The following is a 15,488-nucleotide window of genomic DNA, read 5'->3' as shown; positions in this document are numbered from 1 at the left end:
CCTTTATTTCATTCAATATCTTTCCATTTTCTGAAATCATCTCTAACTTGCTCCTGCAGATTAATGCTAGTCAAGCCAGAGATTTTTTTTTTCCTTCTTTTCTTAGTAATTTATTTCATCATATCATGTCCTGAAATTTCAACTTTGTCCTTGTGTTTTTAAGCCAGTAGAGTTACGCCTTTGGTAAATATCATAAATGCTTACTATAAGATAAAATTAGTCAAACATCATAAGTTTGTCATCTTAACTTATAGCTTTTTAATTTATAAGTATTTTTGGTTTGACTTAAACTTTTATTACCCCGTTTGAATTTACATGATATAGTTTGACTGGATACGAAATTTAAGAAAGAAAAAAAGGCTTTTAGAATTTGCGATCATAATGTATTCCATGAGATTGTTGTAGCTATGAAAACTAGGGGTGAGCATAGTTTGGGCAAACCCGAAATCCGAATTTTTTGAATTTTTGGTTTGGATTTTCGGATTACGGATTGGATTTTGGATTTAATTTTTAAAAATTTTGGATTTCGGATTGGATATTAGATTTGTTACTTCGAATTTTTGGATATTCGAAAATTCGAAATTCTTAAACTTTATATTTAGTTCATTATATGTCAATAGTAATAAGTTCAATACCCTCGGGCAATTTATTATGAGTACTTAATTTGAATATTCATTTTTTGTAAAAAGAAGAAACATCTCTAACTTATAAGCTCAAAACCGTAAATCCAAAATATCCAAGTCGATTAATCCGAACCGAACTTAAAAAATCCGATTCAATCCGAACTTAATTGGATTGGATTTGAATTGTCATTTCTTTAATATCCGAAAAACCGAAAATCCAAATCAAAATTTTCACATGCAATCCGAACTTTATAATGAAAACATGTTATTAAGGTTTAAATAAAAAAAAAATAAAATTAAATTATTTCTAAATATAAAAATTATTAAATGAATAAATAAGGAAATAGCGGAATATCAAATGAAATTGAACAAGTATTTTATTCCTAATAATTTTGTAATCCTCAAACCACCTTTCCGAAACAAAACCTCTAAATCTCTCTTAATTCCAATTCTTTTCCATCCAATGATAATTTTAGGTTAATATTTTCTAGAACAACTTTAATTAAGGTGATTTTGAAACATTTTAAAGCGATAATGTTGGCACACCACCAATATAGTACTTATTATCGGTTCCAACATTTTTATTCAAACACAAATTAATTACTTATTTATAAACTCAAATTTAATAATTAAAGGTATTTTTATCAGCTGTGTCAATCAACTAAGTCAAATTGGCTCTATATCGAAGAGAACCACATCAAAAAGGAATCTCAAAGTGCTTCAAGAAATAAATATATAGAACAAGGGAAACACTCATCATCAATTATTTAGGTTCATTGTACTAATAGAGATTCTTCACTTTTATGACATAATTTCCAACTTGGATGCCATTTAACAAACATAAAAAAGGGTTAGATAGAGCTAGATTTGTGATAATATATTTAAAGAAGCTGATAGGAATCTGATCTAAACAGACTTTGTTAATTTCCACTTCAATGGGAGGGAAAAAAAGAATTGAAGAAAAGCGAATAAGATGATTCTTAAAATTCTCTAATTTACTGTTAGTCGTTTTCCACCAACCACATGGAAACTACTCCTACCAACAGTTGAGTAGGAATTGCTATAGTTTTGTCTGCCACCAAATGAACATGAGATTGTCAATCCAAATAAATAAGGCTTCTCTCTGCAATAATATATTGGGTTGAGTTATCTTTTTCTTGAATATTTTCTGATCTCAAAAGTTGACGAAGCATCAGTTATTTGAAAGCATACACTTTTCATTGTACTACTATGTTCTATGATATGATGATAATTTGCCTCAGGTCTAGAATTAGAACAATGCTTTCCCCTGCCTGATCATGATGATAATTTACTATGTTCTCTACTCCGCCATTCATTTTTCAGTCTCCAAATGCAGAGGCGAGGCGGATTTAGGACGAGTTTTGCCTGTGTTTATCTATTTCATGCTCGAATTATGTGTACATAAGGGTGATAATTTGAACTCAAATCCATTTGACCCGCCTAATCTGATCAAGGTTGGGCCGATCATTGCCCCGCTCATTTGTTGAACTCAACCTATCTTGATCTAACCCATCTCAGTCCATCTAAAGTTGGCATATTTTTTAGTCCAAATTGATCTATGAGTAACTTTGCTAAAATATCTTTAAAATAATTTTTTTTTGTTTGATATGTTATATCCAGACCCCACTCGTGGGATTTCACCTGGCTTGTTGTTGTTTAATATGTTATATATGACCATAACAAAAGAAAAAAAAAATTTTATTTGATAATTAAACAATTCATAAGAAAACAATAAGAGTTGAGTAGGTTGGGCTCTCACCCAAATTTTAGTTCATTTTGACTCAGCTCATTTCACCTCAAGTAACTTTTGGACGGGTACCCGCTTATTTATTAACTCAACTCATTTTTACACGTTCAAAATTAGTCAAATCCGCCCATTTGATACCCCTATATGTATACATATAAATTTAAGATGTGTACATATGGTAAGAACATACTTATTGTGAACCTACTAACTTTAGATCTTGAATTCATTTTTGTTCCAAAGTTTTATCTTAATTTGAGGAACTACTGATGCTAAGTAAAGTGTCAAAAGACTTGTTGCAAAAGTGTGACCCCCCATCGCTTATGATAGCACGTGGAGTACAAAATCTTGTAAAAATATTCTTCTTCAAGAAAGCAATTACACTTCTCGCCTCATTGTTGGGTAAGGCGATGACCTCAACCCATTCGACCAAGATGTAGGTGTTTCCACAAGAACTCACAAAAGGGCTCATAAAGTCAATGCCCCAAACATTGAAAATATCAATCTCCAAGATGGTTGTTAGAGGCATCTCATTTTTCTTTGAGATTCCACCGGCTCGTTGACATTCATCACATATTTTCATTAAGTCACTTGCCTCCTTGTAAAGAGTAGGCCAATAGAAACCACAACTAAGAACTTTGGCCTCCGTCCTTGCTCCACCATGATGACCACCATATGGCAAAGAATGACAAGTGCCAAGAATATCTCCTTGCTACTCTTCCGGTACACACCTTTTAATCACCCCATCCATACAAATCCAGAAAAGGTATGGTTCATCCCAATAATAATCCTTACAATCTCTTTTTTTGGTTTAAAGAGAACTCTCCATAATGGTGTAATTGACTTGAAAACACATGTTAGTATTCTTTATTCGAAAATATATTCAAAAAATAGAAACAATGCAAAACCAGAAATGTAGAAGAACATAATTAATTTGAGCCCACTAAATTCACAATATTTTCTTAAGGAATTTAATCCCCTCCTAGTACCCGAGGTTTAAGATTATTTTCTCCCAGGATAGAATGGATAACCTCACTGGTGTAGCGGTACTTCAAACCCCAGTGACCAACGAACTCAAAGAACAATAGTAAATCACACTTACTGCTTTCTTTTCTGTTAAAACAATGCAGAAGGAAGAAGGAGAAATCAGAATTTTTGCAAGAAAAATCTGAGGGAGAGTTCATGTATTTATAGCCAAAACGTTGGGTAATACTGAAGAGTTGCAACTCTTCATGTATGGCTGTTTTATAAAATGGCCATTTACGCAAACTGCCAAACCCAAATTAAAATGGGAAAAACAAAACGGAGGAAAAAATTAAATTACTGTTACAGAAACAGAATAATTTGGATTAAATAATAGTGTGTTAATATTAACAAATAAATTCGGTCCAAAAAATTAATCAATCAATCAGATCATTTGACTGAAGCAAAAGCCGAAGCCGAAGCCGAGCCATGCGACGACGACGACGGCGCGAGGCTTGCCTTCTTCTCAACTCTTTAAGAGCTAGAAGAAGTGCAATTATATATTTATACCCATCAGAACTCTTTTCCTTCTCCAATATGGGACAATGTCCCTTTGTCAAAGAGGGAATTCAAAAAAAAATTATTTTCCACTTCACTCTATTTTAAGCTCTAAGAAGCTTAAACCAACAATCCCCCACAAGAATGGGAATGGCTATATCACAGAAATATGCATGAAAAAACTGTGTGATTTACAAGCAAGGATTAATCGCATCTGGATAAGTAGGTTTCCCTTTGAACTTTCCATAGTGAACTTATGTCGGATATACTCGATCAATCGGTAGATTTGATATCTTTGAACCATCGAACTTTGGTGTATACCTAGACAACCATAAATCATACAATCAACCCTCAACCGTCTTTGGTTCTCATTGTTATATTCGTTTCAGCCATGAACACTGCATGGTTTCATAAGTGCGTAGAGAACTGGCCTTGCAAAATTCTCCTTGAAACGGCTAACACTTCACACTTACATAGGTGATTCCTAAACGTGTCACCCCGTAGATACACTCTTTGATATACCTCGTATCAAATTTAGAAACCATTAAAAAGCCTTAATGTTTTATCCTTGGTACTGAACATTGTCCCATCACGAGAATGGACTAAAATTTTAGTTGACAATATTGAACCATCATTAATGACTTTGATTGATCTCCTTGAACCTAGATCTTGGGATCTCCAGTCTTCTAGGTAGAGTTACCGCCACAATGACTTGTCCTCGGCCATAGTCCCATTTCCCTCGATGATCTTTCAACTACCTCTCTAGTTAGGCCTTTTGTAAGCAGATCCGACACATTATCTCTTGACTTTACGTAATTAATTATGATGATCCCCGTAGAGAGTAGCTGCCTAACGGTTTTATGTCTTCGTCGTATATGACGACATTTACCGTTATACATAACCCTCCCAGCCCTTCCAATTGCCGCTTGACTATCGCAATGTATGCATATTGGAGCCAACGCTTTGGGCCAAAATGAAATATCTTTCAAGAAATTCTGTAGCCATTCAAGTTCTTCACCGGCTTTATCTAAGGCTATAAACTCAACCTCCATTGTAGAACGGGCAATACAATTTTGTTTGGACGACTTTCAAGATACCGCTCCTCCACCAATAATGAATACATATCCACTTGTGGATTTAGAATCAGCTGAACCAGTGATCCAATTTGCATCACAATATCCCTCAATCACCGCAAGATAATTACTGCAGTACAAAGCAAAGTCTTGGGTATGTTTTAAATATCCCAAACTCGTTTCATCCCCATCCAATGAGATTGACCTGGATTACTCGTGTATCGACTCAATTTACTTATAGCACAAGCTATATTTGGTCAAGTACAATTCATGATATACACTAAACATCCCAACACATGAGCATAATCCATTTTTGATATGCTTTGGCCTTTGTTCTTTGCAAGTGCAAGATTCACGTTAATTGGAGTCTTTGCAACTTTAAAATCTAAGAACTTGAATTTTTCAAGTATTGTTTTAATGTAATGAGATTGAGATAATCTCAGACCTTGAGGAGTCTTATGGATCTTAATACCCAGAATTAAATCGGCAACTCCCAAATCTTTCATATCAAACTTGCTAGTTAGCATACGCTTAGTCACATTTATGTTGGCGATGTCATTACTCATTATCAGCATATTATCCACATATAAGCAAACAATGACTATGTGATTTGCAACATTTTTAATGTACACACATTTATCACATTCATTTATCTTAAAACCATTTGACAACATTGTTTGGTCAAATTTCGCATGCCATTGTTTGGGTGCTTGTTTTAGTACGTAAAGCGACTTAACAAGTCTACATATCTTTTTTTCTTTACCTGGAACTACAAACCCTTCAGGTTGTTCCATATAAATTTCTTCCTCCAAATATCCATTTAAGAAAGCCGTTTTAACGTTCATTTGATGAATTTCAAGACTATATACCGCAGCTAATGCTACTAACGTTCGTATGGACGTAATTCTTGTAATTGAAGAGTATGTATCAAAATAGTCAATACCTTCTCATTATCTATATCCTTTGACCCCAAGTCTTGCCTTATATTTGTCAATAGTACCATCATCTTTCATTTTCCTCTTAAAAATTCAATTGGAACCCAATGGTTTATTGCCTGGAGGAAGATCAACCAATTCTCGTGTATGGTTGTTCAGTATGGATTCTATTTCACTATTGATTGTCTCTTTCTAAAATAATGATTTGGAAGAAGACATAACTTATTCAAATGTTCGAGGCTCATTTTCTAATAAGAAAGTCACAAAATCTGGTCCAAATAAAGTAGACGTTCTTTGACGTTTACTACGTCTTGCATCCTCCTGATTATACGTACTTTCTTTAGTTTCTACCCGAGGTCGTTTAGATCCTTCACTAATCGACTCACATTCCTTTTTATACGGATATATATTTTCAAATAATTCAGCATTATCTGATTCTATAATCGTATTATTATGAATGTCGGGGTTTTCTGATTTGTGAACCAGAAATCGATATGCTTTACTATTTGTTGCATATCCTATGAAAACACAATCAACGGTCTTCAGTCCTATCTTTACCCTTTTGGGTTTTGGAACTTGCACTTTTGCCAAACACCCCCACACTTTAAAATAATTTAAGTTGGGCTTCCTTCCTTTCCATTTTTCATATGGAATGGATTGCGTTTTGCTATGGGGTACTCGGTTTAATATCCGGTTAGCCATAAGAATGGCTTTCCCCCACAAGTTATATGGCAAACCAACACTTATCAACAAAGTGTTCATCATTTTCTTTATTAATTGATTCTTTCTTTCCGCAATCCAAGTGGATTGGGGCGTGTAAGGGGCCTTTGCTTGATGAATAATTTCATATTCTAAACATATCTATTCAAAAGGAGATTCGTATTCACTACCTCTATCACTTCTTATCATTTTGATTTTCTTGTTAAGTTGCGTTTCAACTTCATGTTTGTATTTCTTGAATGCATCTATTGCTTCATCTTTACTATTAAGTAAGTAAACATAGCAATATCGAGTACTGTCGTCAATAAAAGTTATGAAATATTTCTTTCCACCGAGAGATGGTATTGACTTCATGTCACAAATATCTGTATGAATTAAGTCTAAAGGATTTGAATTCCTTTCAACTGACTTATAAGGATGTTTAACATACTTAGATTCCACACATATTTGACATTTTGATTTGTCACATTCAAACTTAGGCAATACTTCCAAATTAATCATTTTTCGCAAGGTTTTATAATTGACATGTCCCAAACGTATATGCCATAAGTTATTTGATTCAAGTAAGTAAGAAGAAGCTGAAATTTTATTATTATCAACAACCATTACATTATCTTGAAAAGGCCCTCAGTAAGGTAACCTTTTCCTAAGTACATCTCATTCTTACTTATTACAACTTTGTCTGAAACAAAAATACACTTAAACCCGTTCTTGACGAAAAGTGAAATAGTAACTAAGTTCTTCCGTATTTCAGGAACATGACAAACGTTGTTCAGAGTCACCACCTTGCCAGAGGTCATCTTCAGGAATAACTTTCCATAACCTTCAATTTTGGCCGTTGCAGAATTTCCCATAAAAATGATCGCGTCGGGTCTAACGGGAGCATATGAAGCAAATGCTTCTCTAACAGCACAAATGATAGTATCCTAGGAAGCTCAACTATATTCAAGGATAAGAATGAAGCTTTGGAATCTCAAAGAGGGCCTTTAACAAGATGTCAAGCTAAAGAGTTACAAAATAAGGTCATTATACTTCAAGTGCAAATAAAGAAGTTGTTAATTGGGAGGAAGAGCTCAAGGATAAAGGATGTGAATTGGCTAGGTATTACAATTATTTTATGGCCCAAATTTATGTCCAAGAAGAGGAGTATTGGATCCCAAGAGATATCCTTTGAAGAAGGTCCTAATCAGTCCACGTTTGGACCATTTTGGCACCTAAAATGTGTCCAAACTTGCAGCCCAATAAGTCCTACATAAAGTCACTTTTTTATATAAAAAGAACTTACTTGATGTCAAAGAAGGGTACAATAGTCGTACTAGAATTTGAATGCAAGTTGGTGCCAAGTTGCTTGCAAATGTCCTTCAAGATTTTTCAAGATTTCCAAGATTCTATCCAAGATTGGTTTTGGACTTTCAAGATCATATCCTAAGGTAGTTGGACTTTTAGTCCAAAGTAGTTAGGACTTTCTTTCTTTTCCAAGATTTCAAAAATTTCCAAGATTGGTTTTGGACTTTCAAGATCCTATCCTAAGGTAGTTGGACTTTTTTGTCCAAAGAAGTTAGCACTTTCTTTCTTTGTTTTTTTGGTAGAATTTTGTGGCTCCCTCTCTATATAAAGGGTGTCTTCTTTGTGTTTAGGGGAGATTATTATGATAGACAATATCAACAAAAATTGTGAGATTTTTCTTGCACTCTTGTGTGTGGCTACTCTTGGATTTATTTTTCAACCTTTAAGAATCAGCTTAAGGTGGTAAGATTAAACCCTTTTCAAAATCTTAGATCACTTCTAGATATTCAAGAATAGTAATAAGTTTAGGCTTATTGTTGTTCTTGTTATTCTAAAGGGTCGGGTTTCACAATCTATCTCTTATTTTTAATTCTCTACCAAAGGTGATTAGTTCTTCGTTAGCTAATTATTGTTGTTAGGATTCAACTTCTTGAATTCAAGAAACTCTTTCTTGAATTCAATCTATCTTTAATTTATGTCTTCTTTTTCGTTTCCCTATTTTCCTTTAGCTTCCACACGTTTCTTGATTTTCTTATTTTTTTAGTAAATTCTTGAATCTCCTATCGTGTTGTTATCAATAAACATGGCGGGTGGTACCAGAATCAATCCACCACTCCTTAGGATTTTTCACTAAGTTGCATTAAGACAACATAGCACGCAAGTCATCAATATCATTATTTGTTTTAACCATATTTGCTTGACCCACTTTCTTCTCTTTCTTTGGAGCATGACATTCTGTAGCTTTGTGTCTAACATTTCCACAGTTGTGGCAGTTTCCCTTGAATTTCGTCTTGCTGGGATAGTTGTTTGGTCCAGAAGACTTCTTCTGCTTCTTCGAATTAGTTGGAGCTGTTTCAACAATATTTGCTCCCATAATTGTTGAGTTCCCACGTGTCTTCTTTTCAGTACCTTTATTGTCCTCTTCGATCCAATCGAACGATGAGATCTTCGAGTTTCATATCCTTGCGCTTGTGTTTCAAGTAGTTCTTAAAGTCCCTCCATAAATGACGCAACTTCTCAATCATTGCTGCAACTTGAAATGCCTCATTGATGACCAAACCTTCAATGAAAAATTCGTAATTAATAACAAAATTAATACTTTCAACAAAAGCATTAATTCAGATTATACCTTCAGCAAGGAGATCATGAATTATAATTTGCAGCACTTGAACTTGGGTAATGACAGGCTTGTTGTATACCATCTTATAGTCCAAAAATTTGGCTGCAACAAACTTCTTCAAACCGGCATCCTCGATTTTATACTTCTTTTCTAACGCATCCCATAGTTCTTTCGAAGTTTTCGCATTACTATAGACGTTGTAAAGATCATCCTCTAGTCCGCTAAGAATATAATTCTTGCACAAGAAATCTGAGTGCTTCTAAGTCTCAGTCACAATAAAACGTACATTATCAGAAGTTGATTCCGGCAGAATCGGAACGTCCTCCTTGATGAACTTCTGTAGACTCAAAGTAGTCAAATAGAAGAACATCTTTTATTGCCAACGTTTGAAATCAATCCCGAAAATTTTTTTGAGTTTTTTCGCCGGAGCCGGTGGTGGCATAGAACGACAGGAAGTAGCAACATTGCTCGTAGATCCAACCACGAGGGTTCTTGTTTCTGTCATTTCTATTAATCACAAAACAAAAATAAAATTAATTAACGGTGAAGTATTTAAAATCTTCAAACTGAATAGCTTTAACAGAAACAGATCAAAAACCACGGTGAAGATTTTATTTCTTCAAACCGAATATAGAACAAGTAGAAAATCACAAAGATTTTAATCTCGTAATGTCAACCAAGGAGTAGAAAATTCGAAGATTTTAGTCTCCAAACTGAGAGTAGAAATCACTAGGATTTAGTCTCCCACAAACAGAATATAAGATGAATACAGAAAAATAAAATTAAGTTTCTTAAGCTTGTTAGTATTCTGTATTCGAAAATATATTCAAAAAATATAAACAATGTAAAACCAGAAATATAGAACAACAGAATTAATCCGAGCCTACTAAATTCACAGTGTTTCCTTGAGGAACTTAATCCCCTCCTATTACCCGAGGTTTAGGATTATTTTCTACAAACGAACTCAAAGAACAGTAGTAAATCACACTTACTGCTTTCTTTTCTGTTAAAACAATACAGAAGGAAGAAGGAGAAATCAGAATTTTCGTAAGGAAAATCTGAGGGAGAGTTCATGTATTTATAGCCAAACGTTGGGTAATACTGAAGAGGGTAATACTGAAGAGTTTGTAACTCTTCAGGTATGGTTGTTTTATAAAACAGCCATTTACGCAAACTGCCAAATCCAAATTAAAACGAAAAAAACAAAACGGAGGAGAAAATTAAATTACCGTTACAGAAACAGTCTAATTTGGATTAAATAATATTGCGTTAATTTTAAAAAATAAATTTGGTCCAAAAAGTCAATCAATCAATGAATCCTTGATACAAATCCAAAGCCAAGCGACGACAACGATGCAAGCCTTCTTCTTTAAGAGCTAGAAGAAGTGCAATTGTATATATGCTCATCAAAACTCTTTTTTTTCTCCAATATGGGACAATGTCCTTTGTCAAAGAGGAAAATTAAAAAAAAAAATTATTTTCCCTCCATTTCCCATTCACTCTATTTTAAGCTCTAAAAAGCTTAAATCCAAAAACACAAAAGATAGTACTGGTACTAATTAATACTAGTATTTTCAGCAGAAAATATTCAGAATTGTTAATCGATAATCCATACCAATGTTGGATGCTGAAAGCCTTACCGAGGGAGCGTATCAAAATCTACCAAAATCTTCAGTATAATCAAAATATTCTATTGCTGTTTGTCAGTCATTAGTTAAGTCATTTTGTCCCATTTCCCACACCAATGGAGACCAAATCCAACCTGATTTGATCACGTCCACGTTTCTTGCCCCCCGAAAATGGCAGAAGCTAAAGAACCTAATAGCTATAGATGAGAACTACTTTTTCCAGTGAGACTAGTATTTTATTGCTTGTACATCTCAAGATTGCAAATCTTTCTTCAAGATATACATATAAGAGAAACCAAGATTACAAATCTTTCATAGATAATGTACAGGAAGTCGTCCACGTCCATCTAAATACAATTTTTGGATTAAAGCATGACCAAATTTATACTTTACCATAAAACTCGCACGACTAAAATAAAAGCTAAAATTTGAATCCAGTATCATATATGTTCAGACAATATAATGCAGTAAAATTCTTCAACCCAACGACAAATATAGCTAGCTCAAATCAGGATATAGAATGACGCCTATCTTTACTTGGTTTATTTCGGCCTTTGTTGGCTGTGAGTCCATCTGCTCGAATAAATTTTCCAAGCTTTTTGGATACTGAGCTAATGAAATTAGATGGTTTTCTTGGCAAAGGAGGTTTATCAGCAGATGGATGAGTGATGACCAAAGGGCTGCTAGCAGCTGATTTGTTTGAAGGTTTTTCAATTTCTTTCAACCTCATTTTCATCTTTAGCAACTCAAATTTCAGCTCCTGATTTTCTCGTTTTAGACTAGAGACCTCATCTGAAATAGGACGGATATCAGTGGAGAACTGATTAGTTTTAGAAGGAATTAGAGCTGGAGGTTCAGTTGCTACAAGTTGGCTCCCGTCCATGACCTCACGAAGGCGTTGCTGCTCGTAGTAAAGTACTTGCACAACTGTCTGAACAGGGAGCCTATCATTTTGAGCAGCATGAGCACAAGCCTCTCTAGATAGCTTTTGACAGTCCATAACACCGCAAACTTTTTTTCTTTCCATGTCACTTAGAGCTGGATGTGCCTTCAAATTATGCAACACCAAAAACATTACACAAGATTTTAATTGATGATACCAATATCATGTTAGCTTGGTTCCACACTTTTATTCTGCATTTTAACGACCTGAAACTTTGTTCAAGAATATATTTGATGTACTGACCAAACATGTGAACATCATCAACTGGGATTTCACAATAAGATCTTGTTATTACGTGACCGGGCAGCAATAAGATTCAGAGCTTCTGTAGCGAGAACCTATTGAGTCCATCATTATCTCTTTTTTTAAATTAGAGAGAGTAACAGGGGAGTGCAGTTTACATATCTATGAGCTTATATATACAGCTTCTTCTTTAGGATAAGATACCATATATGAACTATGTATTGGCATGCCAAATTTTTTAGGATGTTATTACTAGTTTGACCTAAAACTGAAAGGAGAAAAGTCCACGTCAACAAGCAAACTCAAGATCCTTATTAAGGTTTCAAATGATAGAAAAGACCTCAAGTATGAATACCTATAAACAGCAAGGCCTGCACATAGACAAGAGAAAACAAAGCCACCACACTGTAGTGATGAACCTCTACCAAGTTTCTTAGTTTTTTGAAATTATGGGTTCAAACCTTAAAATTTATAATTTTTTTTTAAAAAAAAAATTGTGAGTTCAATTGATCCCATGTTCAAAACTATAGGTCTGCCCTGGTACAGAATAGATGCACCATGAGATAGATGTTTGGGAAAGGGGAAAATATGAGATTTGAAACTCCGGACAACATCAGCCTCATAAAATGGTTGTAGGGTAAAGGAGTATAAGACATGGGATTGGGTCAAAATCACAAGGCTGGCCGAGCAATGCCTGCAAGGCAAGGATTCTGTGATGACGAATGGTTCTTCATTGGTGACATATTTTCTGATTTTGCTTATTCCCAAAATCATCTCTCGGACTGAATTGTGTTAGCACCAAGAACAACATTTCTATAGAAGGTATCCCAACCAAGATCATTAAGTTTAGCATGCCAATTACCATGTAGCAATCAGGACCAAAAGGTTTTCTCCTTTTCTAAACATGATCTAAATCTATGAAAATGCTCCTGTATGTGTAAATATGCATAGAAAAATTATAATTAGAAAAATTATCATCGCGCATACCTTCAAATAAATATCAATAGCCCTGTACATCCCATCTTCAGTGATCTTTGCTTGCTCTGGGATGACTTCAGCAAGACTAATGAATTTTGAAACGGATAGATTACGGTCTGAGGCTATTTCAGCAAGGTAATTTTCCATAAGTTTCCCAACCCGCTCCATGTCACTTAATGAAGGAGACACATACTCCTCATCTCCCAATCGACTTCCATCCATTTCATTGTCAAGGAAATTCATGATGATACGCTGCACGGTTTCAACATCAAACAATGTATCCCCTGTGAAGGAATATGAAGGAATTAACAGATCATCTAATACAGCCTGACCAAGCTGCAATGACATTCTCTTCTCCAAGTCAAGTCTGCAAGCAACCGTGGTTTCTAGATATATTGCAGCTCGGAGCAGCATTGACAGAAAGCTAACTGACAATGCATTTTTCTCCCTTGGCAGAAAACTAACAATTGTTTCTAAAACAACCCTCTTTTCATGTTCTTGTTTTGGCTCAATTTTTTTCCTTCCCTTTCCAAATATTTCCTGTGATAAACAAAAAAGTTTACTATTTGCATAAATATTTCATTTTAACCAAATAATCCAGAGTATATTATAGGACAAGGCCTCACCAAACCTCGAAGAGACTTCTGTGCATAGAGCATTAATATTGGTCCAAGTGCATACTGCTTGAATCCTCTTCCCATCATTGCAATTAGAACCCTTTGGAAAAAATCAATTCTAAGGACAGTTAAATCCTCAGCCCACCAATCAACCATAGGCTTCGGGTTTGAAAACGTGGACGAATTCAATCCGTTAGTACCAGGCTCTGCTCGACCTGATGTGCAGAATTGGTTATCCTTGCATGCAATATATGCAATTGTGTCGATGCATCGACTAACTAGTTTTACTTTCTCTGCAATGGGAAGAAGGCTTTCGGAAGAATGCAAAATTGAAACTGCACCAGCTAGGCTTTTAAGAGCTACTTCATTTAAGTAGGCCTCAGTTCTTCCAACCAAATTCCCAACTGCATAGTCTTCTGTCATCTCAAGATATTCCGCTGTGCATCTCAGCAAGGCAATGTTTTCTGTGCTTATCTCAAAATTTATTCCATAACAAAATTTTGCGGCCAGTTCAAATGCGTCTGATCCACCGGGTATATCAGGGATTTCGACTGTAGAAGCATCAGCATCGTTGGATTCTGAGATAATCTTCCTTATGTATCCACTCTTTGAGACTAAAGGGAACTGCATGGAACACAATAAATCATTATTGAACCTTGTGATTCAATCGTCAGAAAAGAGAAAAAATCACCAAATTCATATTCTCATTGAGGTGTGACCAGGGCTGATAACTCAATCCAAATAGGAACTTAACTAAAACCAACAACAATTTTGATTGAACCCGGAGTTAGTTGTAACTTAATTATGATAAAAGCAGAGAGCGCAACGCACCTTGTGCAGTGAAAAGGCGGATCCGCCTGCATTTACAGTTACATCACTTGGGATCTCTTGGGAGAAAATCCTGTCAAGATTATACAGGTAACTCATTTATCAATACCTACAATTACCTTTCCAGTGAGTATCTTGAGAAACAGATTAATAATAATTCAATAATAGTACATAAAAGGGGCTACTATTAGAAAGCACAATAAGAAGTCAAGATATATAGAGCATACCAATCAGAGGTCCTCTTCATAGCAGTGGAAAGAAGCTCCTTCTTTGTAGTGGACATATTGTTAACACCAGAGGGTTGTTCAATCCCATCTGAATCAAGATCCGCCATGATTGAAACTTTAAAGGGTCTTAACCATCTCCATCACATTTGGTCTATGGTAGAGGATTCTCTTAAGCTGTTTCCTTATGGAGCAAAAAACAGAAAGATATGTTCTTTTCCTTTGCTTCTGTTAGTTCAATGTCTGAGCATTTAATCAACAGTATCTGGCCCCTAATAATTGCATTATTGTTATCATCTTTCACTATCAATCATGGCATTGGTACAATTCCCATTATAGGCCTTAATGTTAGCAGGAGAAAGATCATATGTGAGGAGCCCCTACATGGTATTAAAGGTATTATGTGAATGATTGGGGTTAAATAGAGTGGAAAAGGATTTAGTTCAGTGTGTGGACGTAGGCACAGAGAGTTTTAAAGAAAAGATGAGATAATGGCGCCAAAAGAAATAGTAGCAATTGTTCAATGCGGGTGGGGACTATTCTCATCCACAGACCCCGAGTTGGCAATACCTGATTTTTTCTTTTTTCATCAATTTTCTTATTGCTTTTAAAAGGTAAATTGTTTACATTTAAGAGATGTATGACTCTGCATGTGAGTTATCGGGGCATTCACCAATTTGTCCAGAGTCAGATTTGGCCTTCCACGTCTGCACAAAACCATCCAATATAGGATTCAAAACCCATCTTAAAATACGTACTGACAA

The 15,488-nt window shown here is 35.0% G+C and overlaps 1 protein-coding gene across 1 annotated transcript; it reads right to left on the bottom strand.

The window, feature by feature from the left end:
• Window positions 1–11,105: 11,105 nt before the first annotated feature.
• LOC107805272 (BTB/POZ domain-containing protein SR1IP1) lies at window positions 11,106–15,166 on the bottom strand. Its single transcript, XM_016629270.2, has 5 exons — window positions 14,728–15,166; window positions 14,504–14,573; window positions 13,682–14,296; window positions 13,065–13,595; window positions 11,106–11,939 (listed from the first exon to the last, which is right to left on the bottom strand). Exons 1-5 carry the CDS (start codon window positions 14,832–14,834, stop codon window positions 11,400–11,402), a joined length of 1,863 nt encoding a protein of 620 aa, XP_016484756.2. The 5' UTR covers window positions 14,835–15,166; the 3' UTR covers window positions 11,106–11,399.
• Between the last annotated feature and the right edge of the window lie 322 nt (window positions 15,167–15,488).

The sequence above is a fragment of the Nicotiana tabacum genome, chromosome 17 (genome assembly GCF_000715075.1).
Source record: "Nicotiana tabacum cultivar K326 chromosome 17, ASM71507v2, whole genome shotgun sequence".
Taxonomy (NCBI): Eukaryota; Viridiplantae; Streptophyta; class Magnoliopsida; order Solanales; family Solanaceae; genus Nicotiana; species Nicotiana tabacum.
This window is presented reverse-complemented; position numbering and strand designations above follow the sequence as displayed.